We start from the raw sequence: 26916 nt of genomic DNA on the forward strand, positions 1-26916 counted from the left end.
GAGTTCTTTGTATATTTTGGATATTAGGCCCTTGTTGTCAGTGGTGCTTGCAAACATATTTTCCCATTTGGATGGTTCTCTCTTTACTTTGTTGATGATTTATTTTGCTGAGCAGAAGCTTTTTAATTTGACATAGTCCCATTCATTTACTTTAGCTTTTACTTCCCTTGCTTTTGAGGTCAAATTCATAAAATCCTCTTTAAGTCCAAGGTCCTTGAGTTTAGTCCCCATGTTTTCTTCTATGCGTTTTATTTTTTCAGGTCTTATATTCAGGTCCTCAATACATTTTGAGTTAATTTTGGTGCATGGTGATAGACAACAGTCTAGTTTCATTCTTTTGCAGCTGGCTTTCCAGTTTTCCCAGCACCATTTATTGAAGAGGTTTTCCCTTCTCCACTATATGTTTTTGTCTTCTTTGTCGAAAATTATTTGCCCATATAGGTATGGGTTTACTTCTGGACTCTCAATTCTGTTCCACAGGTCCGTGTGTCTGTTTTGCTGCCAATACCATGCCGTTGTGATTACCGTTGCTTTGTAGTATAATTTGAAGTCGGGCAGAGTGATGCCTCCAGCCTCGTTCTTTTTTCTCAGGATGGCTGTGGCCATTCAGAGTCTTTTGTGCTTCCATACAAATCTGATGATTTTTTGTTCTACTTCTTCAAAAAATGTCAATGAGATTTTGATAGGGATTGCATTAAATCTGCATAATGCTTTAGGTAATATGGCCATTTTAACTATGTTGATTCTTCCAATCCGAGAACACGGAATATCTTTCCATTTTTTTGTATCTTCTTCGATTTCTTTTAATAGGGTCTTATAGTTTTCATTATATAGGTCCTTCACTTGCTTCGTTAAATATATTCCTAGGTATTTTATTCTTTTTGTTGCAATTGCAAAAGGAATTATTTTTTCCACTTCTTTTTCTGAGGCTTCATTATTAGAGTATAGGAACGTTATGGATTTTTGAACATTGATTTTGTATCCAGAGAATTTACTGTATTTGCTTATTGTTTCTAGTAGTGTTCCTGTGGAGTCTTTAGGGTTTTCTATATAGAGAATTATGTCATCTGCAAACAGTGACAGTTTGACTTCTTTGTTTCCTATTTGGATGCCTTTTATATCTTTCTCTTGTCTGATGGCACTCACTAGGACCACCAATGTTATATTGAATAACAATGGCGATAGCGGCCAGCCTTGCCTTGTTCCTGATCTTAGAGGGGGGGTGTTAGTTTTTCACCATTAAGTATAATGTTGGCTGAGGGTTTGTCATAGATGGCCTTTATTATGTTAAGATACTTTCCTTCTATACCAATTTTGTTAAGTATTTTGATCATAAATGGATGCTGCATCTTGTCGAAGGCTTTTTCTGCATCTATTGATATGATCAAATGATTCCTATTTTTTAATTTGTTTGTGGTGTATCACATTAATTGATTTGCGTATGTTGAACCATCCCTGTGCCCCTGGGATGAAGCCCACTTGATCGTGGTGTATAATCTTTTTAATGTGTTGCTGTTTTTGGTTCGCTAGTATTTTATTTAGGATTTTCGCATCTGTGTTCATGAGAGATAGTGGTCTTTAGTTTTATTTTTTTGTGTTATCTTTACCAGGTTTTGGTATCAGAGTAATATTGGCCTCATAAAATGAGTTGGGAAGTATTGCCTCCTCTTCGATTTTTTGGAAGAGTTTGAGGAGAATAGATATTAAATCTTCTTTGAGTGTTTGGTAGAATTCACCGGTGCAGCCATCTGGTCGTAGACTTTTACTTTATGGTAGGTTTTTGATGATTGGTTCAATTTCCATACTGCTATTTAGATTTTCCAGTTTTTGATTCAGTCTAGGCAGGTTGTATTTTTCTAAGTACTGGTCCATTTCTTCTAGGTTATTAAATTTGGTATTATATGCTTTTTCATAGTATTCTTGTATGATCCTTTGCAAATACAACAGAATTTTAAAAGAATTATACACCATGATCAAATGGTATTTATTCCAGGTATACAAGGTGGCTCAACATAAGAAAATTAATCAGTGTAATATACCACATTAATAGATGATGTGATGCTGACATAAGGCTAGACACACACAACAATGGAATAAAATTGGGAGTCCAAAAATAAATCCATATATCTATGGCCTACTAATTTTTAACAAGAGTACCAAGACCATTCAATGGGGGAAATACAGATTCTTCAACAAAAGGTGCCGAGACAACTGCATATCCACATGCAAAGAATGAAGTTGGACCCCATCTCATACTATATACAGAAATTAACTGAAAATGGCTCATAGACCCAAATGTAAGAGATAAAGCTATAAAATTCTTAAAAGAAAACAAGGGTAAATCTTCATGACCCTGGACTTGGAAGTGGATTCTTAGATATGACATTGGAAGCACAAGCAACCAAAGAAAAAAATAAATTGGACTTCATCAATATTAGAAATTTTTGTGAATCAAAGGACATCAAGAAAATGAAAAGATAGTCTACAGCCATCCCACCCTGAACGTGCCCGATCTCTTCTGATCTTGGAAGCTAAGCAGGGCTGGGCCTGGTTAGTGCCTGAATGGGAGACCACCTAGGAATATCAGGTGCTGTAGGCATAAAAAAAAAAAAAACGATACAAGAAAGTGAAAAGACAAGCTACAGAATGGGAGAAAATATTTGCAAATCATATATCTGAAAAGGATTTGTAGCCAGAATATATAAAGAATTCTTTATAATAATAATAATAAAAAAAATAACCTGACTTTAAAATAGGCAAAAGACCTGAATAGACATTTCTCCAAAGAATGTGTACAATAGCCAATAAACATGAAAAGATGCTCAACATCTTTAGTCATTAGGGAAATGTAAGTCAAAACCACAATGAGATACCACTTCACATATAACTAAGATGGCTATGATAAAAAAAAGTTTAAAAACAGAAAATAAAAAATGTTGGCAAAAAATGTGGAGAAATTGGAATCCTCTTGCATTGCTGAGAGGAATGTAAAATGGTGTAGCTGCTGTTGGAAATGGTTTGGAAGTTCCTCAAAAAGTAATCATATGACCCAGCAATTCCACTCCTAGGTATAATACTCAAGAGAACTGAAAACATATTTATACAAAAACTTGTACATGCATATTCATAATAGCAAAAAGGTAGAGAAAAATCCAAATGTCCATCCATTGGTGAACTGATAAACAAAAATACTATATCCATACAATAGAATATTAATTAGCCTTTAAAATAAAATATAAGAGCAATGAAACATGCTGTGTGACAGGAATGAACCTTAAAAACATGATGCTAAATGAAAGACAGACACGAAAAGCCACATATTATATGATTCCACTTGTATGAAATAACCAGAATAGACAAATTCATAGATACAAAAAGCACAATAGTGGTCGCCAGGGTGGGAAAAGAGGGAATGGTAATGGGTATGGTATTTCTTTTGGGGGTGATGAAAACGTTCTGGAATTAGATATTGGTGGTGGTTGCACAATCTTGTGAATGTACTAACAACCACTCAATTGTATACTTTAAATAGTGAATTTTATGGTATGTCAATTATATCTTAGAAAAAGGAAAAGGAAATGTGGAAAGCTATAGATAGAGAGGGAGATATTTCTATTTAATGGGTTAGGCAAAGCAGAGAGTAGCTTTCACTTAATTGGAAATGCACTTCTGCTGTAGTGTTTTTGTTCATTCATTCAACAGTTATTGAGCATGTGTTATGTACAAGAATCAAGGCAGTATCTGCTTCCACTTGCCTGTTGTCTCTTGAAGGCCTCAATAAGTAAACCAAGATCACCAAAAGTGAGAGGAAATTGCAGACGAGGACCAGTATAGGAGTCTGGGACATCTACCAGCCCCACACATTCCTGTCTACCCTTGTCCTGGAGGGCGTAGCCAAACAGTCGATTTACGAATTCTAGAAAAGACAAAAAGGGGAGAAAAATCAACATTCCCACACTTAAATGCAATAAATACATTCTTGAACGCCTAGCCCATGTAAGACATTGTGCTAAATGTTATGAATACCAAGATATCCCACATATAACCACGAGGAATGATTTGTTATGAGACCAGTAGGTATATTCACATGAATCACCATCATCCCTTCCTGGGTGGACAATTTACCAAAGCAATGAGTTCAGCAGTGGGAAGTAGTAGAAGAAGCACAAGGAAAACTGGTTAATCAAGGTATTTTGATGTCTGAAGCTCTAACTCTACATGTTTGCCCACTCTTACATCTCAGAGTTTTACAAATAGTGTTGAGAACATAATGATGCGTTGTATTTGGTTCAAATATCTGCTGCTGTTCATGATCTACAGAAAATTAAATTGCAACATTCAATTTTTCCCATTAAATACTTCAAATTTTACTTAGTTATACTGGATTTGTTTCCCTCTTCACATAAAAACAAATTTTCTGACTTGATTTTCTTTCTTCTTGGTAACAAAGTAGATACAGTTAGATGACAAACTATCGGCAGAAATACCAAAGGGCCTTTCTCTTGAGCCAAGGCCTGAGGAGGCCTTGCATGCTTCTATGCTCTCTCTTTTGAAACCGTGCCACTACCACAAAGCCCAGGCTAGCTTACTGAAACCTCCAAGACCATGTGGAGCAGAGCTGAGTCACCCTAGTCAAGGTCATCCTAGATCAGCTACCAGCCAGTGGACCTCCAGACACATTAGCGAACTTCAGCCAAGACTCAAAAAACTGCCAAATCAAGCCTGCCAAGATCTGCAGAAGTGCTCAGCTAATCTGTAGACTTGTGAGCAAAAAGAAATGTTTATTACATGTCAATGAACTATTGTGGTTGTTTAATACATGGTATTATTACAGTAACAGACAATTAATACAGAGGACAATGACATTCTTCAACTCTTTAACACTGAGTTGCTACTAAGGCCATTAATCAGAGTTGTCTGCAAGCAGTTTCCATCTTTTTGAATATTTGGAATGGACATGTTTGGAAGGTATTTTGTTACCAGATGTAGACAGAATACGTTTTTTTCATGATTCGCTTTATGCTGAGGGATTACAATTAAGAACTAAACTTCACATTTTTTTTTCTAAAGCTATAATATTTGGCAATTTAAAAATGCTTTTCAAATTACCGTGTACCCAATATTTTTTCAGTGGTAGTTAATGATGTTTTATAAGAAGTTGAATTTAAGAGTAATAACTTCTGTCTTCAGTGGGATCCAGCAGAGGTTATTTTTCTCATTTGGATTTGGTTTGAGATTTGAGAATAACTTAATTATTTCATTTTATGTTTGAAAATTAGAAATATAGAGCTTTGTGGGAAATTTTATCTCAGATTCATTATGCAGACAGTAAAGCCTACTTAACTATCTTAATGATCACACCACATCAGCTAACTGACACATCAAGTTCCGGTTATTAAAACTCAGTCTTGTTGTTTAAGAATGAAATTAAAATATTGTTTTTCTTCTTAAAAAAAAAACAAAAACAAACTCAGTCTGGCCCTTTCTTCCATATATTTGAAGACCCTCATTCCTTATAAGTTCAGTGATATATATATATATGAAAAAGCACCATTTCCCTAAACCAATTCTTGGTCAAAACTACTCAGTATGAAATACCAGTAAATATCAAATCATATTTCTCTTGCTGATTTTTAGTCACATTAAAAAAAATAACATAGATTCTCTTCCTAATGCATAGCTAATATGCACCATATATGAAAACAATTAAAAGCTTTAACATATCTTTTTGGGCTATAAACATTATAACTAATAATAGTTTAATGAATGCCAACAATATATGAAAATTTGTGTGTGTAACATGTAATTAGAATTAATCCTTACTTGTTTGTTTTACAAGTCTGTCAACATGAATCTAAACTAATTAAATATTACAAAATTTTGAAATATAACCAAATGGTACCTTCACAAGCTGTTCTAAAGAAAATACCTCAAAAACGCCCCCTACACACAATCTTTTCTTTTACCCAGTAAAGTCTCAAAATCTGGACAGGGAAAAATTTAAAGCCCATAATTTGAAAAAAAAAGAAAAAAAAAACAATTTATGCCTCTACCACCCACATGCCATTTTGAAAACAAGCTCCAGATATTGCTGGAGAAATAAAAGCACCAATTGAACTGTATTTATAGTGATTTCATTTCTCAATTATGAATCTAGATTAAAACCATTGGCGTCTATATAATGAACTCAATAGATGCCAAAATGACATTTCATAAAATTTAACAACCTGCTCCTGATTTTTAAAAAACTCAGAAAACTAGGAATGGAAGGATACCTCCTTAACATAATCTTAAAAATTTAAATCAACAATAATATTTTTTACTAAATCGTTAACAAAACAAGGATGCCTACTTTCCCTGTTTCATTTTAACATTGTTCTGCTATCTCCAGCCAACGCAATAAAACATGAAGCCAAAATAAGAGCAGTGACTACTGAAGAGAAAATATTAAAAATAAAGTTACTCATGGCCAGTGTGATTAAATATCTAAACTCAAGAAAATCAGTTGAAAAACTGCTGGAATTGATAGGAGAATTAAAATAATACAGAGGTTAATCACACTGGTTTGAATCACAGCTTCACCATGAATGGGATGAATAATTTTAGGAAGTTACCTTCTAAGTAGCAGTAGTCTCATCCACAAAAAGGGGATGATAATAATACTAATCTTACTGGTTTGTCATGAAGACAATGAAATGACATTTAAAGCACTTAAAGACATGGCATAGAACAAACATATAATAAATATCAGCAATACTAATAATTTCATTAATGTTATTATTTGATAATAGCACAATACAAAATAAATAGATATAAATCAAAAGCTTTACTAAATATCACCAATAATCATTGGGAAGACATAATGGGAAAAATATCCTATTCACCACAGCAACAAAAATTATAAAATATCTGATCTGATAGGATATTTGGCTAATCTGGGAAGCAAAAAGAAAAGTCAAAACAACACTTCCACACACTCCGTCCCACTCCCCACTTTCACCAGTTTCTGTTCAAACCTATTGCTATATATGGCAGCTTTGGCTTTCTACCTGTGGGAGGAGGAGGATGTGAAAAAGCAGACTGGGGAACAGATGTGTAGAGTCTCCCCATCAAGTCCTATGAATTGGTTTTGAGCAACTAAAGTAGTAGGACACTGAAAAGAACTGCTTCTAGGTCACCTCTCACTTTTGGGACACCTAGAATGCCTCGACATACTCTATCCCTCAGAGTTAAAACCATTGATCGGGCTCTGATATCTAGAAACATTAAGTGACCTTTGGTCCCTAAATATACCTTGTTTAGGGATCACAGCACTCAGGTCTAAGGTGGAAGTTGTCTAGAACCTTTCACCAAGGAGGGTCATCAGAGACCTACAGTAATGTACAGCATGGTGACTCTAGTTAACAATACTCTAGTGTGTATTTCCAAGTTGCTAAGAGAATATATTTTAAAAGTTCTCACCACGCACACACAAAAATTCTAACTATGTGAAGTGGTGAATGTGTTAACTAATCTGATAGTGGTAATCATTTCTCAACACATATATACATGAAATCATTACATTGTACACGTTAAACTTATACAATGTTATGCCAATTACTTTTCAATAAATCTGGAAAAATTTTAAATGAAATCGATCTATAGAAATAATCTGTAAATCTCTTTTCCTGCTACATACAATTATTAAATCAATATGATTCTAGAACTCCATAATCGAGAGCTGTCTAAGAAAATAAGAAACCCAGAAATAAGCCCTATTACACATATTTAAATGAACATATTATGAAGTAGGTACTACAACTCATGGTAAAAAGATAAATTATGAAATAAATGTTGCAGTAGATTTTGGAAATATTCTTCGTAGTTATATTTTTTAACTGATCTCAACTACTGAGCATCAAAATTTCCTTTTTCAGTTTAATATTTAAAAATTCCAAATTTTATGAAGCACCGAAATTTTTTAAAGTTGAACTGTAAAAAAAAAATATCTAGAAAAGAGGTATAGCAATCACATTTTAAATTTTTCAGGGCCTTCTAAGTTTAAAAGCAGATGTCACCAAAAAAAAGATAGACTTAAAAAGAAAGATTTTAAATAATTAATGAATAAAAAATTTCTAAATCTGACAAAAAATATCAACTTAGATATCAAGAAACTCAGCAAACCCATGTAAGATAAATATAAATACAAATGAAACCTCATCAAGGCATATTATGGTTAAAATGTTATTTTCCAATGTTACTTAGATTAGTTTTTTTCTTCCTCAACTCCTTCAGATGATTAGGTTATTATTTGTAATACAATTAAGTTCATTCGTCACAGTGAGCATTCTATTTTGGAAATTCTTTCTCTCCCTCCATCCCTTCCTCCCTGTTTTTAATTAATTATTTTCTTAGGGATATGAAACATCATCATGGTTGTAAGAGTTAGAACTACAAAAAAGTATACTCAGAGAAGTGTCGCTCTCCCCTTATCCCTTCTATCCAACCCTCCTTCTCCCATTCTTTCTGCCCTGCTCCCACCCAACCTCCCATCCCCTGTAGTAGGTAAACAATGTCATTCATTTCTGGTTTATACTGTATTCATTCTTTGCACAAATAAGTGTATGTGTGTATGTATATATGTATGTATGTGTATGTGTGTATGTGTGTTTGTACGTGTGTGTGTGTGTGTAAAGATTTCTTCAATAAGAGACAGAAAGCACTAACCATAAAAGTTGTACTACACTGAAATCAAGAATATCTGTTCGTCAAAAGATACCATTTAAAGATTGTGGGGATAAATGCCAAAGACTAGAAGATATTTGCAATATGTTTATCTAACATAGATTTATATTCTTATATCTAAACTGCTTAGAGAACACCTACAAATCGCTAAGAAAAAGGCAGATAACCCAATAGAAAGATAGGCAAAAGACATGAACAGATACTTCACCAAACAGGATGTGCACATGATTAATAAACATACAAAAAGTGAGCAATTTCACTGCTCACCAGGGAAATGCAAATTAAAGCATAAATGTGATAACCACTACATACTTGCCAACTGGCTAAAATGAAAAAGACAGACAATTTCAAGTGTTGGTGAGGATATGGAACAACTGGAACTCTCATACACCAGTGGCAGTATAACTTGGAACAACAATTCTGTAAAACTGTTTGTCAGTATCTAATAAAGCTGAACATATACATGCCCTATAACCCATTACTGGGTTGTGGTATACCTTTATAATAATGGCCCCCAATGACACATGCCTCCAGTATCCATATCCCTTCACGATATAATGCTGCTGCTGCTCCCTCAAAGAGATAGATCTTTCCTTATCCCTTTGAATATACAGCTGGCCTTGTGACTTGCTTTGACCCACAGAATATGACAGAACTGATTTTGTGTGAGTTTCAGAGCATAGACCTTAAGAGGCCTTACAGCATCCGCCTTTGTCCTCTTAGGATCCAACTGCCCTGTAAAGAAGTCCAGGATATCCTTTTGGACAGAGAGGGTGCATGAGGAGAATTAAGGTGTCCTATCTCATAGCTAACAACAAAGTCTCAGACATGTAAGTAAAAACATTTGGACCTCCCTGTCCCACCCAGGTATGTTGAGTGGGCCTAACTGATACCATGTGAAGCAAAGACAAGTCATTCGCACTGAGCTCTGTTCAAATGCCTGACTCACAGAATCATAAGCAATACAATGGCTGTTGTTTTTAAGCCATTACATTTTTTTTCATGTTCGACAATCTTTAATTCAAATATGAAAGTTCAATATAAGCCATTTGTAGGGTTTAGGACTTATTCTTTTAAAAACAAGAATAGAGGAATGCAACAAAATGATCTTTCCACTTTTTCTTCAGGAACTTTCAAGGAAAGGATAGATCATAGGGCCATAAAAGATCCATTTAGTCGTATCCACTTTCTCCCCCTACCAAAAGTCTTACACCCATTCCATAATCTTAATAGATATTCCTGAATGAAGATTTTTTAAGCCACTAAATTTTAAGGTGGTTTGTTATGCATCAATAGATAACTGAAAATGAATACACAGCAAAAGAAAAGGATACTTATGTTCACCAAAAGGACATGTACAAGAATATGCATAGCAGTACCATTTAAATTACCAAAACTGAAAACAACCTAAATGTCCATAAACAGTAGAATGGATACATTTTGGTATATTCATAAAATGGTATTATTCAGCAACAAGAATGACCAGATTGCAACAATATGGACGATTCTTACAAATATTATGTTGAATAAAAGAAGCCAGACTCAACACTCTATGTTTACATTTGTACAGAGAAGTTCAAAAACAAGCAAAACTGATCTAGGATGTAGAAGTCAGGAAAGTAGTGATGGTGGAGCTGGATAGTGATTAGAGGGGGACAGGGACTTTATGTTGCTCTCATAATGTTTTATATCTTGTTTTAAGTGCATGCTGCAAGGATATGTTTAATTTGAGAAAATATATTGAGTCATATGATTTGTGGACTTTTCTGTAAAGTTTACATAAAATTAAACCACTCTCCCTTTCTTTGATAAAAAAAAATTAGTATTTTGAAATCAGCTACAGAATTTTTAAAATGCAGATTTTAAATAAATACAGAGCCTGAGTAACTCTCTCTGGGCTGTAACCTGGCCATCTGTGGCTCTGAATCGCCATAAACGATTCTGATACACAGCCCTATTGAAATATTAGGTCATTAGCAGAAAGAGTACTATTTCATTTCATCATTATCTTTCCTCTCAGAAATATTTTTGCCAAAGAACATGAAGCACAAACAACTGTCTTTAAATTGCAATTATCTAAAAGAGAGAAAATGGCAAAATACCCACTTCCACCCACTCCCCACGCCTCAGGTTTGGCTACTCCACCATTCAAAAAGCTTCTATCGATCATTAAATGCTTTAATTAGTTTCATACATATGTACTTAGCTTAAAGCATACCATTAAAATACCATTCTTTTGCCACTTTGAAGGGTGCTTACTAGATTATTTAAAATACGCTCTTAGATGCCATAAACATTTTTAATTAGAGCAAAAAAATGGTTGGCCCAGATTAAAAAAAAAAGTTTTAAACTCTAGCATCTACCTTAAAGATAACAATAGGCAAGCCTTAATTTGCAGGAGAAATACATGCCTTGTGAATAACTATAATTTTAAATCATTTTTGAACCACACCTATATTGCCTGTCTCTGAAATGATTCATTTAGTCATTTTGGAATGACTATATAAATGATTGGTAAATAGACAAACAGCTAGATAGCTATGCAGAAAACAGAAATGTGATGGGGCCAACTGTGTATAATCCATCATTTTCCCCCGGATCTGTTTCATGAAATACTCAAGATGTGTTGATCTCTCAGCACAAAAATTTCATAGATAAAAAATAAGATCCTCCTTACTAAGCTGCTATATCGTATATCAATAGATTGTGGTTCAGAGAAGGCATTCGACAAATTAATGTTGAATGAAATCTAATTCAGTTTTTTGAAAGTGAAAAAAATTAAATGGTCAATTTAGTTGACACCAATCAAAGAAGAAAAAAGCCAGATGAAGTGATTTCACCAGTTTGTGTCACATAGACAAAACCAGTTTGCATACCTTTTAAATTGCTTAGTGTTCTCCCATCTTCAGAGTTTTCATCACTTAATAAGGACAATTCAATATTTAATGACTTCTTTTCAAAAGACTAAAGTTTTACTTACCTGGGTCTCTCTCATGTATATGTGTGTAGTTTTCCAACATGAAAGTAAAGAAATTTGATAGCTGGACAAAATAAAAATACATTAATCAATTAATGAACCCCAATAGCTACTATGGCAAATACTGCTGGTGTTCCCCTTTACTCGTCTCCCAGCTGCTGTAGATGCTAATGGGTCCTGCCTCTATCCGTCCCCCTCCTCCCAAGGGTTCCCTTGGCAGATGGGTGGCACCTACCCCAGAGTGGCATAGGATGTCATATATCCCCGCTCCTGGGGGGCTGCCCATAGAAAATGATGACTGTAGAAAGGGTACTACAGCCCAGCCTCCAACCTCCCTTGCCATTGGGTGGGACGAACTCTGTGATGCATTTCACTCTTCAGAACTCCCAATGGGATCAGGCTAAGGTCAGACTTCTCTAGAACCCATATTTTTGCCTAGTTTCTTCTCCCGTTCTATCTGGCTTTCCTCACTCCCAAATAGGTTTTTCCTGAGAACACTCACTCAGGAAATCACTTGTATCAGTATCTCTGTCTCAGATTCTGCTTCTAGGAAACCAACCTAAGACAGCTACTAGATTTTGCTCATTAAGATTTCTTCCTTTCCTTTTTTGGTAGTGAGATTACGAGGTAAGGGATACTCTTAAATGTCAAATATATTTGTAAAACGAAATAAGGAAGAAGGGAGGAAGGAGAGAAAGAAGGAAATCCACCAGCATTCCAACCATTATCTAGACGCTGCCTCTATGCCTACCAATTATCTGCGAAGACCTGCATTTATACAGCACAAATAACTTCTTCTCTGAGCCCTGCCTTTCATGAAGAGTGAATACTAAGCAACCTTTACATTCTGGGAGTAGGTCTGGGAATTGAGGGAAGGAAGATTTTCCATACAAATATAAAAATTAATTATTTTAATCCTGTTGATAGGTTTATCAATTAAGAGTTGATTAGAAACCACAATGAAATACCACTTCACACACACTAGGATGGCTATAATCAAAAAGACAGATAATAGCAAGTGTCAGCAAAGATGCTACAAAATCGAAGCCCTCATACACTGCTGGTGAGAATGTAAAATGTGTAGCTGCTTTGGAAAACAATTTAGCAATTATTCAAAAAGTTAAACACAGAGTTATCAGATGACCCAAGAATTCTACTTCTAAGCTTATACCCAAGAGAGTTGACAACATATGTTCATATAAAAATTTGCACACAAATATTCATAGCAGCATTATTTATATTATTTTCCAAAAAGTGGAAACAATTGAAATGATTTATCCACTGAGGAATGAATAAACAAATTGTGCTATATCCATACAATGGAATATTATTCAGCAATAAAAAGAAATGAAGTACTGATATATGCTACAACATGGATGAACCTTGAAGACATTATGCTCAGTGAAATAAGTCAGACACAAAAGGATCGCATGTTGTGTGGTTCCATTTATATGAAATGGCCAGAAAAGGCAAATCCATAAAGACAAAAAACAAATTAGTGGTTGCCAGTGGCTTTGGCTGGGGAGTGACTGCTAATGAGTATAGACGTTTTTTTGGGGGGTAGCGGGAAGGTGACAAAAATGTTCTAACTTTATTGTGGTGATGGTTACAACTTTGTGAATGTACTAAAGGCCATTAAAATTTATACTTTAAATGGGTGAACTGTATCTTAAGAAATCTGTTATTTAAAAAGAGTCAATGTTAAAGAATGTCCTAATAATGGAATGTATGTATATAAAGCATATCAATTTGAGAGCTCACTCTGCCCTTATCTTCATCACTATATTCTACAGTGCTTAAAAGCCTGCTCTGTGAGCTCCTAATCAAAGCAAAGGGAGAATCCGATTGAATCATAGGATATCATTTTTATAGCTGCCAAGAATAAATCCTGCAATTCCTTTAATTCTTTTTGAAATTTTCTCAATTATTTTTAAAGATTATATAATAAATTTACAGATAAATACGACTGTTGAAAACTACAAACGATACAGAATGAAAATGAGAATTCCTCTCCCACTTACTTCTACCCATCAATATCACTCCTGTCCCCAGAAATAACCACTGTAAATACTTTACTGTACATCTTTTACAATTGATCTTAGCCAAAAGGCCAAGAAGAAATATTGCATATTTTTTTCTAGACTTTTGCTGTATGTTTAATTTCCTTTCACATATATGGCATAAAACTCTACATTTTGTTCTACTGGTGAATTTTTTTCATCAACAATTATATTGGAGATCTAAGATCCTTTTATTGTTAAAAAGTACTTCTTTATCAAGCATTATAGCTAGATTTATATATCATTTTCGCAAGCTTAAAAGGGGCCTTCCTTGCCCATCTACATTTTCTTCTAGAACTTTCATAAATTTGTTCCCAGAAAATTCTTCCATTTTTTAACTCCTTAATGTGTTTTCTCCTTCATAAAGTAACAACTTTACTTCCTTTAATTCTTTTAGGGGCACTAAGACACATACCCCCAAACAGAATAAGACAATTTTTATTAGTTAACTAGACATCTGGCAGCCTTCTTAAAAACATGAACTTTAGAACTAAAAGACACCATCTTCATCCCAAATCATATCTCTCTCTCAACAGCTAGCTCCAAGAAAGTGTCACTACATCTTCTATTAAAGCCTTTCACCAAGTTTCCTCAGCTTAAAATGGACCCAAACTGACATAGTTTGGGTCAAAAAATAACCCAAACTGTTATTCTTTCAATAACAAGGGGTAAAGAGAAGCATTTTACCAAAAAAAGAGACAAGTTTGTGAAACATACCTGCAATTGGCCTTGTTCATCGGCATATTCGATGGACTGAAAGATGGTGAGGGCATAGCGTTGTCTGGTCTTCAGACGAGCTCTGTAACCTCGGTACCAGTTCTGGATGATCAATGCAGCTCTTAGGACTGCAGACCCGCAGGATATGAAAGTAAGAGAAAAACAGTTACTATCCAGCTATGGTGGGGAGTAGGTGTGTCAGAAAAAAAGATCGGTCCACCTGGATTCCTCAGTTCTAAGAACATAAAAACTACAAACAATAAGGCTTACCTTCATGTTTTTGTAAAATGTCCTCAAGTGTCAAATACTCAGAGAAAAATGATGGCATAGAGATTAAGAGTAGAATTTTTAGAGCAAGACCACCTGAATTTGAATTCCAGCTCTGTTGGTTACTATGTGACTTTGGGTAAGTTATTAAACTCCCAAAGCTCAGTTCCCTCATCTGTAAAATGGGGATTAAAATAGCACCTACCTCAGGCACTATTTAGGCACATGAAAGCTACCTATGCCCTATGAAGAAGCAATTCCATTCTTGACTTTACACCCCAAAGCAATTCTCTCACAGTCCATAAAAAAAAAAAAACATACGGCAATACGATGCTTCTTTGTGGCAGTAGAAATTCTGACACCGATACAGCCTGGCTGTCCATGGCTAGGAAAGAGAATGTATAACTGCACTGGGTGTACACCATGGAGTATGAAGCCACGATTGGAAGCAAGAGATTAAATAAACCCACAGCAACGTGAATGGATTTTTAAAAATTGTGCTTCAGTTATAACAGTTATTTAAAAAGTTAGAGACAGAATGAAATATGATACCATTTTATATAAATTTAAAATTCATATACACAAAACCACCATACACATTTCATAAGAATATACACAAAGGAAAAGATACACACTAAACCTAATAAATTGGTTATTTATGGAGGAGGGTGAATGAGCATCAGATACACAAATAAAAGTAAATAAGCAAATTAATTAACATATAAAAAGGTTTTGCACAGACCAATGGTGACAATGTACCATGAACTGAGAAGTATAATTCACTCCACCTTCAACAGCTAAGATTCAATTGATAAGAGACAGATGGATAAATGAACATATCTCCCTTCTTCATAGAGTTACTATGAGGACAAACTGAGATACTACAGGTGAAAGTTTAGCCCAATGCCTGATATAAAGCATTTATGTTCAATAAATGGCCACTGTGGTTAAAAGTATTGTCTTGTTTGTGGACTATTCAGACACACTGACTCATCTGGGGCTGGAGCCTTTGCACCATCCTATAGCTTCATAGATGAGAAATAATAAGATTTAAAATATAGGCTCTTGTGCCTTCCTCAAATTTAAAAGTGAAGAGCAATCAACACCAGCTGGCTCCTTTTATTCATGCTATAATTTTTCGCATTTAGCACATAAAAATTAAGAGTTGACTATTAACAGGAACAATTTAGGTTCTGATAGCAAGAATCCAGCCTCCAGTCCCAGCATCCTTGGTTTAGTACTGCTGTGGTACACCAAGTAGACGCGTTATCTGAGAGTGTTTATTTACAAGCTTCTTCAAGGCTCTCGGGTTTCAGAGACTCTCATTTCATTATTCAGCTTCCAGAAAACCCCAGGAAATAGACATAAGGTCAAGTATCATAATTTATAGGGGGAAACCACAGAGAGAAAGAAAGAGTAACTTGTTCAATATCGCAAAGCAAATAATTGGTAGTACCATGACTGAAATCTTGTGTTCTCATCATATCATTATGGAGAGCCCAGGGTCACCTGAAAGGTCTGTTCTGTAGGACAGTCACTGTTATGTCCATCCAATACTCACCCTGGGGCTCTCTGTTCACCAAGCACAATGTTCCAGTGCTATTTACAGAGCACTTACAGAGGGCCAGGCAGTGGATCCTTCCTGCGGTCCTCACCACACTGTGAAGCTGAGACACACTAACTTACTTAAGGTCACTTAGTAAGTGGAAATGGACAGCAAGGAATTGAATACAAGTCTCACTGACCCCATAGCCCAAGTCCTTAACCTTTTTCTGTGCCTCAGTTTCCTCCTCTGCACAGTGGTGTTGTGGAATAAAGTCTCTTCTATTTAGTATTAGGAACACCAATAATAATAATCAAGCTTATTATTTCTATAATTGATAATTGTACAAAATAGCTACCATATGTTAAGGGTCTACTATAAGACATTTAGTCCCACAAGTATTATCATCTCCATGTTATACAGAAGAAGACTTCAGATTTAGAGAGGCAAAGATCTTGCTCAAAGTTACTTACCTAGTACGGACTCAGGTTTTCTGGGTCCAAACCCTGGCCTCTTCCCACTACAGCCAGTTACCTAATTGTACTTTTCTTTCCTTTGAATAATAGCCATCATTTATTGAGTGCCTACTATGTGCCTGGCATTAACCTACACACATTACATATACTACTGCTTCTACTCCTCCCCTGCAAGGACAAACAGGCCTTCTAAGCCCCCTCTCCCATCTCTGCCTTGCTTCTGTCCAGTCCCTTGCTGTGGACCCCAGCCCACACCCCAGGGGAGGAGTTGCTATTTCATGTGGTAAACACATGATACATTCATGGGCTATCTTTTACGAGTGGGTGTGGGTACTGTACCTTGGAAGGTAGACAGCCATGCTCAGTTCCTTATCTCTTGCACTTCCTCTTCTACTCCAATCAGTAAGCCGAGCAGACCCCGACCCTGACCCCTCCCATACTTGGAAATCCACCATCATGTTTGCATTCCTGTACCTGAGTCCCTACACCTGAGCACGAATGCTACTTACTAAGCTATCATGTGTCAGTTCTCACCCTGCGCTTCTCTAGTTAGCTTACTGGTGCTGAGGCTGGGACTCTGCTGGCCACATTTGCACTTTGCCAATTGCTCCATGTTTGGCTCTGTCAATAGGGGCAGTAGAAGGAAATGGAGAGGCTGAAGGAGAAACGGGAGATACTCCTTCCTGTCTGCTTCCTGTTCCCGTTAGTGCAACCTAGCAACTGCTCTTCATCCCCACAGCCGTTTCTCCTGGCAGCCATTGAACCCAGTTTGCAGTTTACTCAGCACTTGCAAAACTAGCCTCATGGCAGCCCCTCAGCGACACCAATACCAGCTGAGCAGCCCCCTCTTCTCAAAGATCTGAGTTTCAGTTCTGGAGGACCCCTCTTCAGGTCTCTAGATTTTAATAATTCCAATCTTTCCCCTTTGTTCTAGCAGCCCTAGAAGTGGTAACTTTCCTGCAGTTGCTACCTCCATACACCTTGGAGTTCTTTTTCAGGGACCCTTTTAGTAACCAGGTTAACGACTTGATACCTAATTGACAATTGTTTACGTTCAGTTCTCTCTATTTAGATCACTCTTAGTCTCTGCCTCCTGACTAGACCCTGCCTGATGAGCTAGTCCCATGGGGGTGGGAAAAGTAGGTCCTGCTTAGCCCTCCAGCCAGCTGAGGACCCTCCTCTGGAGCGGAAACTGCCAAAATGGTAAAAAGTAGAGCTCAGATTTGATGGACACTACTCGAGGGGGTTGTTAGCTCCATAACCCCCAACCCTCCCCACAGAGTTGAAGATCTGTGTCGTCCAGGCCTGAACTTGTTAGACAGCTTAGATCCACTTCTGGTCCTGCTGCGTCTTGGCATAGTGGGGCTTGTCTTCCCTGTCACACTAACTCCACGCAGAAAAAAGACAAAAATAAAGTCTTTGCCTTATGTGTCCCAAAATCCTTCTGTTTATAGAAGGAAGCAACAGTATAGGTTGAATAAATTACCTGGCCAAATATCAAAAACAAATGATATTTGCTTTGTGTGACCGGTACTGTGCTTGGTGCTTTATATGGATAATTTGAGTTGATTTGATTTCAGTCCTCCCAACAATCCTAGGAAGTATTATTATACTTATTTTACAGATAAGGAAACAGAGGTTCAGAAATAATTTGTTTGGGGTCATTTCACTTGTCAGTGGGACAACGCAGAGTCAAATCCAGATCTCTGTAATTCCAGAACCTGAGCTTATAACCATTTTGCTATACAGCCCAGACTGGCGTTTGCAATCAGTCATAAAAACTGAGACAGTACATAGAATCGTATCTCCCTCCTACATCTTCCCCACCACATGTTCCCCATTCTCTTTACCTGATCTACTGTTCACGGCACTTTTTACCACCTGATATTCTATATAGTTATATGTTTGTGTGTTTATTGTCTATCATCCCCTATTAGCTAAGCTACATGAGAACAGGGACTTTATTTTGTTCACTGCTATGTCCCCAGCACCTGGGGCAAGGCCCGGCAATGGATATTTGTTGAATGAATGAATTAAATAATAAATAAATGAATAAATATCTTCTAGGGTTGTTATAATTATACACAATAAAAAATTAGCAAAGTGCTGATATAGGTACTAATAATATATTAATTAATTGATTAATATAAAGTGCTTAGTATAATGTTTGACATACAGGAAGCACTCAATAAATGGTAGATACTTTTTTAAAAAAAGTAAGGCAGATATGAAAAGATGCTCGACATCACTAATCATCAGAGAAATATGAATTAAAACCACAATGAGATATCACCTCACACCTGTCAGAATGGCTGTCATCAATAAATCAACAAACAAGTGTTGGCAAGGATGTGGAGAAAAGGGAACCCTCTTGCACTGTTGGTAGGATTGCAAATCGATGCAGCTACTATGGAAAACAGTATGGAGGGTCCTCGAAAAAATTAAAGATAGAAGCTACCTTATGACACAGCAATTCTACTTCTGGGTATTTATCCAAAGAAATCCAAAACACTAATTCAAAAAGATATATGCACCCCCATATTTGCAGAGCTATTTATAATAGCCAAAATATGGAAGCAACCTAAGTGCCCATCAATAAACAATTGGATAAAGATTTCGTACATATACACAATGGAATATTACTCAGCAATAAAAAAGGATGAAATGTTACCATTTGCAACAACATGAATGGACCTAGAAGATATTATGCTAAGTGAAATAAGTCAGACAGAGACGAATATCATATGATCTCGCTTAATATGTGGAATCTAAAGTACAAAACAAACAAACAAACAAACAAAATGGAAACAGACTCATAGATACAGAGAACAAACTGATGGTTACCAGATGAGAGGTGAGTTGCGGAGGGCTGAGTGAAAAAAGTGAAGAGATTAAGAAGTACAAATTGGGATGTGAAGTACAGCATAGGGAATATAGTCAATAATATTATAATAACTATGTATAGTGCCAGGTGGGTACTAGGCTTATTGGGGGGGATCACATCATAAATTATATAAATACCTAACTACTATGCTGTACACCTGAAATTAATATAAAATAATACCAAATGTCAACTAATAATTAAAAATTTAAAAAATAATTAATAAAAGTAAAAAGGCAAGAATAATAGGTAATAATTGTCTCTCTCCAGGCTAATGATTTCTAGTGCCCCCCAAAACTTCCTAATTATACATAATATTAAAAATTTCACAAACTACTATGGAAAAACAGGCTAGCATCTTAGAACCCAAGGGCCAGGAGCAAGAAGAGCCATGCCAACCAGGACCCACAGGGCTCACTCCCTTAGAGTGAGGCCTCTCTTGACTAACCTTTTAAAAATGGCACTCCCTGATTGCCTATCTCCCTGATTGCCTATCTCCTTCCTTATTTTCTCTCCACAGTACTTCTTACCATCTGATATAGCATATATTTTACTCATTTGTTATTGTCTGTCTCTTTCTACTAGAACATAACCTTCATAAGGGCTGGGATTTTGGTCCATCTGGTTAGCTGCTGCATCCCCCTGAGTCTGGAACAGTCCCTGGAACATAGTAGATGCTCAATAAATATTTGCCAAATGAATGAAATTACTTTCTGCCTTGTGTTTCTCTTCATACTGACTGGCAGAGTCTTATGTTGGTTTGTTTTATTTTTTTACCAAGAGTTTATTTGACAGACACTTCTTTAAACAAGAAGCTTTATATTCAGAATGGTAAGGCATTGAAAGACTCTGCTTTTGAAATTCTGCTGGCAGAGGCCTCCTGAGGAGGCACCAGGATAAGTGAATATTTAATGTAACTTTAAGGGGCCTAATATCCACTCACGAAGAGTGAGAGGCAGAAGTGTGATGAAACTGATTTAAATGATTTCAAATGAACTGGAAAGAGAATGAACCATCTAGTGGCAAAAGGCTTTAAATAAGGAGGAAAAGCATCTATTACCTCAGCTATTCAAATCATGATGAGAATAGGATATGGCTCAATTCTAGGACCACAATTTGAAATGTTGCTATTTTTTATTTATAGATATTCTATATCTGCTATCTGCTAGTGTGGCTGTCCCAGTGAGTCTTCCAACTTCAATAGAAAAAGAGTTCAGAGCATGAGATGGTCACAAAGCCTGCTTCTTGGGCAGCAATCAAGGCAAGGACCTTTTGAGGCTTGCTCATCCACAAATTCGGGACTCTCCAGAACAAGAGTGCAACACAGCACCCTTGCCCCTGGAAAGTATTTTTCTTAAACAAGAGGGAAATGAGAGTAAAGCATAAGGCCCAGTGTCCAAACAATAGCAGACATTTTAAACAAAACTGCAGACTTTCCCCAAATGACAAAATAAATCATAGTTTTATCATTCTTAGAAATCTCTGGTCTTCTAGTCAGAGAATGGCTAGAATTAGAGGTCATTTCTTTGACTTTTTATTTACTCGTGCACTCAACCAACCACCAACCCACCCGTATGGGATAATAAGTTACGAATCTATAATCTGGAGACTTCCATTTTGGTCCTGACTCAACTAGGTGCTAACTGTGTAACCTCAGGCAACTCGCTTAACCTCTCCGGTCCTCAATTTCTCATGTGAACAATAAGGACTTGGGATTTGTGACCTTTAAGTACCTTTCCAGGTATAAAATACTCTAATTCATTTTCTATTTTTTTAATGCCACAGTGGCAGCATGCCTATTATTGTACATAGTGAAGTTGAAATAACCATTTAAGGACAAAATAGGACCTGTAAATGTGAACACTCAAATCAGAAGCTTCTGGACAAAGAAGACAAATGCTAAAGGCTATTTAAAAATCTGAATTATCCTTGTATAAAAATCTAAGTCACATCATTAATGTCCTTAGCTTTCCCATCAAGGAATCGTAGCCAAAGTTTGGTCTAGAAACATTGAACATTTCACCTATTACTTCTCCTTTAAATTGTCTAAAATTTGATTACTGTGTATGATTTGTTAATTGGTTCAAGTGATAGCAGATGGAGAAAGATAGAAGATAAAGAAAGCTGTATGGAGAAGAAAGTGAAGACAAGATGGGGCTGGGAGATACAGACACATGGGTAGGGTCTAAGGCCCAGAGGTTTCAATGAAGATCAAGAGATCAGAGAATGGGATAATAATCAAAGATTGCAGAAGTGGAGCTGATCCAGGTGGCCACAGGAGCCAGGAAGTGGAAGTGAGCACCTAAGGTTGAGTAGAGGAGGGGCTGATGGAGTTTAGGAGATCAAGGAATTGAGACGCCAGCAAGTTTGAGGTTATTCATGTGTACAGTGAAGATACTCAAGATGATGCCAGGACATGGCACACAGGGTCTTGCAATAAATGAAGAAGTTGGTAGACAGAAAAAACAAGAAAGAACTAACAAATATACCCCCCAAAAGCATAAATCTAGGCTGCAGCCACTGCAAACTTGGCAAACATATCTCAGGCTATACAGGATTAGGATATTTTTAACTTTTTATTTTGAAGCACTTTCAAACATCTGGAAAAATGATAAGAATAGTACAATTGTTAATATTTTGTCACGTATGACATTGAAATTCTTGAAGAGTACAAGCCAGTTATTTAAAATATCCCTCAATTTGGATCTGGTCTATTTCCTTGTGATTAGATTCAGGTTATATATTTTGGCAGGAATAAGTGATAGGTCTTTCTTAAGTGCATTACATCAGGAGGCATATAATGTTAATTTGTCTCATTATTGGTGATGTAAATTTAGATCACTTGGTTAAGGTGGTGTCCACCTAAAATTCAATACTGTAGAGGTATTTTCTTTATCTTTATAATAGTAAACAATTTGCAGGAACACACTTTGGGACTGTGTACATATTCGTTCTCTGAATCATCCACTGATGATTTTTGCCTAAATCAACTATTTCTATGGTGGCTGCAAAATAGCAAATTTTAACTCACTCCTTCTATACTTATTAGGATTAGAGTATTTAAATGTCCCATTTAAAGCCCTCTTTTATTCAACAGGGCAATGGAACAACACAAAGATTACATAAAGCCATTTTATAGAAGTTTCTATAAGAACTGGGATCCTCGGCTCTACCACAGTTTAAGAAAATGTGAAGTTTTATTTATACAATATCAGAATAATAGGCTAAATCAGTAAAGTCAGGAGAACAGTTTACAAGTAACTGTGACACCTCTGCCATATAATTTCTACTAATTTCCTAAAAGAATCATTATTGCGAAGATACCAATTTTTAAAAACTATTATATTCTTAAGTATGTAAGAAGTTTAGCTATATAAAAACATAACTCTCATTCTAAATTATTAAAACATTTTCTCATAGGAAATATGTTTTATTAACAATTCGATAATGACCTTTAATCCTCGCTCAGGAAAAAAAATTAAATGTCTTGACTGTAATTCTGTTTTATGTCTCCTTTGTTAGTAATTACTAATCTGACTTATATTGTCATACTCATTCATCCAAGGTCAAATACAAATAGCATTAAGTTTTTGTCTTATGCATAGCTGCTAAAAAGATAATGAAATATAAAGCCATAATCGTGTAAGAAAAGCATTCTGATTACAGGAAATAACTAGCAGTTAGAGCTGAGGTATTGTCCTTTCTTACACTGAGTTGAAATGTGTGCTTCTGTAACAGGATTTTCTAACAATTAGGCTCCTACTATAAAGCTGGCTTTTTTGTGAATTGTCTAGTGAGGGCTGAAAGCTAGTAAAAAGCATTTAAATGGTGGAGGTGGGACATCATATCCTTTCAGCAGTACTTCCTACCTTCTAAAAGCTCATGATTCTAGAGTGGATATCTGAATAGTCCCTGTCAGAGTCTCATTATACCTGAAATTTCTAAAGCAGAGGTGGACTAATGACACAGTAAATAAAGAAAAAGATGAAGATGCATTTAATTGGTGTAAAGAATAAAAAGACTGTGTGGGTTTTTTTGTTTGCCTGTTTCATGCAGGCAATAAATGTAGTACCAATCCCATGTAAATCTCAAAGCCAATCCATTTATCACATCAAAAAGTGAATAACTGTCTATGGCCATGCCACCCTGAACACGCCCAATCTTGTCTGATCTCAGAAGCTAAGCAGGGTTGAGTCTGGTTAGTACTTGGATGGGAGACCACCTAGGAATACCAAGTGCTGTAGGTGATTAAAAAAAAAAGTGAATAATTAACTAAAAATTATTATTGAGAGGGATAATTTCAGATGAAGAAAGTGGTTTCTTTTTACAAAGAAAAGTGCTTCTTTAAAATTATTTCCATTTGATGCTAACAAACCAGGAACTATAGTATATGATGTGGGATGAAAATAAAGATTTGACAGTTTTGACATACTGAACACTATAAAACATTGTTGAAAGAAATTAAAGATGACCTAAATAAATGGAAAGACATCCCATGTTCCTGGATCAGATGATTTAATTGTTAAGATGGCAATCTTCTCAAATTGATCTATAGTTTCGACGCAATTCCCATCAACATTCTAGCTGGCTTCCTTTGAGAAATTGACAAATTGGCCCTATTCATATGGAAATGTAAAGGACCCAGAAAGCCAAAACAATCTTGAGAAAGAGAAACAAAGTTGAAGGACTCATACTCCAATTTCAAAAAGTTCTACAAGAGCTACCGTAATCAAGTCAATGTGTACTGGCATAGGGACAGACATTTAGATCAATGGAATAGAATTAAGAGTCCAGAAATAAACCCTCACATTCGTGGTCAACTGATTTTTTTTCAAATGCCTACAGCACCTGGTATTCCAAGGTGGTCTCCTATCCAAGTACTAACCAGGCTTGACCCTGCTTAGCTTCCAAGATCAGATGAGATCAGGCATGTTCAGGTTGGCATGGTCGTAGATTTTTGACAAGAGTGCCAAGACCATTCAAGAGGGAAAGAATCGTCTTTTCAACAAATGGTACTGGGACAACTGGATATCCACACAAAGAATAAACTTGTACCCCTACCTCATACCATACAGGAAAATCAACTCAAAATGGATAAAAGCCTAAATGTAAGAGCCAAAAATGTAAAACTTAATACAAAACTATAAAATGTTTTCTCAGAAGAAAACATAAATATAAATAATCTTGGATTTAACTATGGATTCTTAGATATGATACCCAAAGCACAAGGAACCAAAGAAAAAATAAATGAGACTTCACCAAAATTAAAAACCTTTCTGTTTCAAAGGACATCTTCAAGAAAGTGATAAGATGACCTATGAATGAAAGAAAATATTCGCAAGTCATATATTTGATAAGGAACTTCTAACTAGAATATATAAAGAATTTTTACAACAAAATAATATAAAAATAAATAACTCAATTACAATATGGACAAATGATCTGAATGACATTTCTCTGAAGAAGAATTATAAATGGCCAATAAACACATGAAAAGATGCTCAACATCATTAGCCATAGGGGAAATGCAAACGAAAACCCTAATGAAATACCACTTCATACCCACTAGGATGGGTATAATCAAAACCAGGGGCCTAACCTCCAGGCCACAGACTGGTGCTAGTCAGTGGCCTGTTAAGAACCGGGCCGCCTAGCAGGAGGTGAGTGACAGGCAAGCAAGCAGAGCTTCATCTGTACTTGCAGCTACTCCCCAGCTCTAGCATCATTGCCTCAGCTCCACCTCAGATCATCAGGCATTAGATTCTCATAGGAGCACTGGTCCCTGGTGCCAAAGAGGTTAGGGACTGCTGATCAAAAGGACAGACAATAACAAGTGTTGTCAAGGATGTAGAGAAATTGGAACCATCACATATTGTTAGTGGGAATATAGAATGAAAAAAACAGTTTGGAAGTTTTGCAAAATGTTAAAGATTGAGCTACCAGCAATTCTACTCCTAGGTATATACCCAAGAGAACTGAAAACATGTTGAACACAACAACATGAATGTTCATAGAAGCATTGTTCACAATACTAAAAAAGAAGAAACAACCCAAATGTCCATAAATTGATGAATAGATGAATACAATGTGGCATATCCATACAATGGAATATTATTCAGCAATAAAAAGGAACAAAATTCTGATTCGTGCTACATGGATGAACTTCAAAATCATCATGCTAAGTGAAAAAAAGTCAGACACAAAAGACTCTATATTGTTGGATTACATTTATATGAAATGTCCAGAATAGCCCGAATCTATAGAGACAGAAAGTGGATTAGTGATTGCCTGGAGCTGAGAAGGTAAGGGGGCTGGGGTGACTGCTAATGGGTTTCTGGTGGGGGGGATGAAAATGTTCTAAAATTGAATGTAGTGATGGTTGTACAGTTCTGTGAATATACTAAAAACCACTGAATTATATACTTTAAACTGGTGAATTATATAGGATGTGAATTATATCACAATAATGCTGCTATTTTTAAAAAGTGATCCAGGAAAATAGTTTGGTATTTCCTCAAAAAGTTAAACATAGAATTACTATATGACCCTGCATTTCCACTCTAGATACATACCCCAAAGAACTGAAAATAGGGACTTAAACAAATAAACATACACTCACGTTCATAGAGCACTATTCACAGTAGCCAAAAAGGTGGGAACAACCCAAATGTCCACCAACAGATGAGTGGATAAACAAAAGTGGTATACATATACAATGGAATATTATTCAGCCTTAAAAAGTAATAAAGTACTGATACATGCTACAACATGGATGAACCTCAAAAATATGCTAAGTGAAAGAAGCCAGACACAAAAGCCAGACACAGAAGCCAATCACATCGTGCATTATTCCATTTATATGACATGTCCAGAACAGATAAATTCATAGAGAACAGGTATAGATTGGTGGTTGCTAGGGGCTGGGGGATGAGGGAAATCAAGAGAAACTGCTTAGTGGATAAGGAGTTTTACTTTGAAGTGTTGGAAATATTATGGAAGTAGATAGAAGAAGTGGTTACACAACACTATGAATATATCAAATGCCACCGAAATAATTTGAGGGGAAATTCACTAAATGTAAAATTAACCATTTTATAAAGGATAATTTGAAAGAAAAAGCAATCCAAAAATCTAAGATATTTCCATTTAAATGCAACATTTTAAAAGTTGAAAAGTGACTTCAAAAAGAAAGAAATTACTTTTACAAGTTGGGCTTGGCTTTTTTTTTTTGTAATCTAAGAAATTTGGCTAAATTTAAAGTACTCTGGGTA

The 26916-nt window shown here is 35.9% G+C and overlaps 1 protein-coding gene and 3 pseudogenes across 3 annotated transcripts in view; 2 read left to right on the forward strand and 2 right to left on the reverse strand.

The window, feature by feature from the left end:
- The window catches only part of PPEF1 (protein phosphatase with EF-hand domain 1), a 107855-nt gene that overhangs the window by 49050 nt on the left and 31889 nt on the right, over positions 1–26916 (reverse strand). For all 3 annotated transcript variants that reach the window (XM_039852261.1, XM_039852260.1, XM_039852262.1), the window contains 3 exons: positions 14479–14606; positions 11705–11765; positions 3756–3916 (listed from right to left, as the gene is read on the reverse strand). In XM_039852261.1, the coding sequence (XP_039708195.1) occupies positions 3756–3916; positions 11705–11765; positions 14479–14606 (350 nt within the window). The remainder of the gene's footprint in view (positions 1–3755; positions 3917–11704; positions 11766–14478; positions 14607–26916) is intronic.
- Positions 2481–2599, forward strand: LOC120594352 (uncharacterized; annotated as a pseudogene).
- LOC120594319 (uncharacterized) lies at positions 23774–23892 on the forward strand (annotated as a pseudogene).
- Positions 24482–24600, reverse strand: LOC120594322 (uncharacterized; annotated as a pseudogene).

The sequence above is a fragment of the Pteropus medius genome, unplaced genomic scaffold (genome assembly GCF_902729225.1).
Source record: "Pteropus medius unplaced genomic scaffold, Ma_sr-lr_union100, whole genome shotgun sequence".
NCBI classification, from domain to species: Eukaryota; Metazoa; Chordata; class Mammalia; order Chiroptera; family Pteropodidae; genus Pteropus; species Pteropus medius.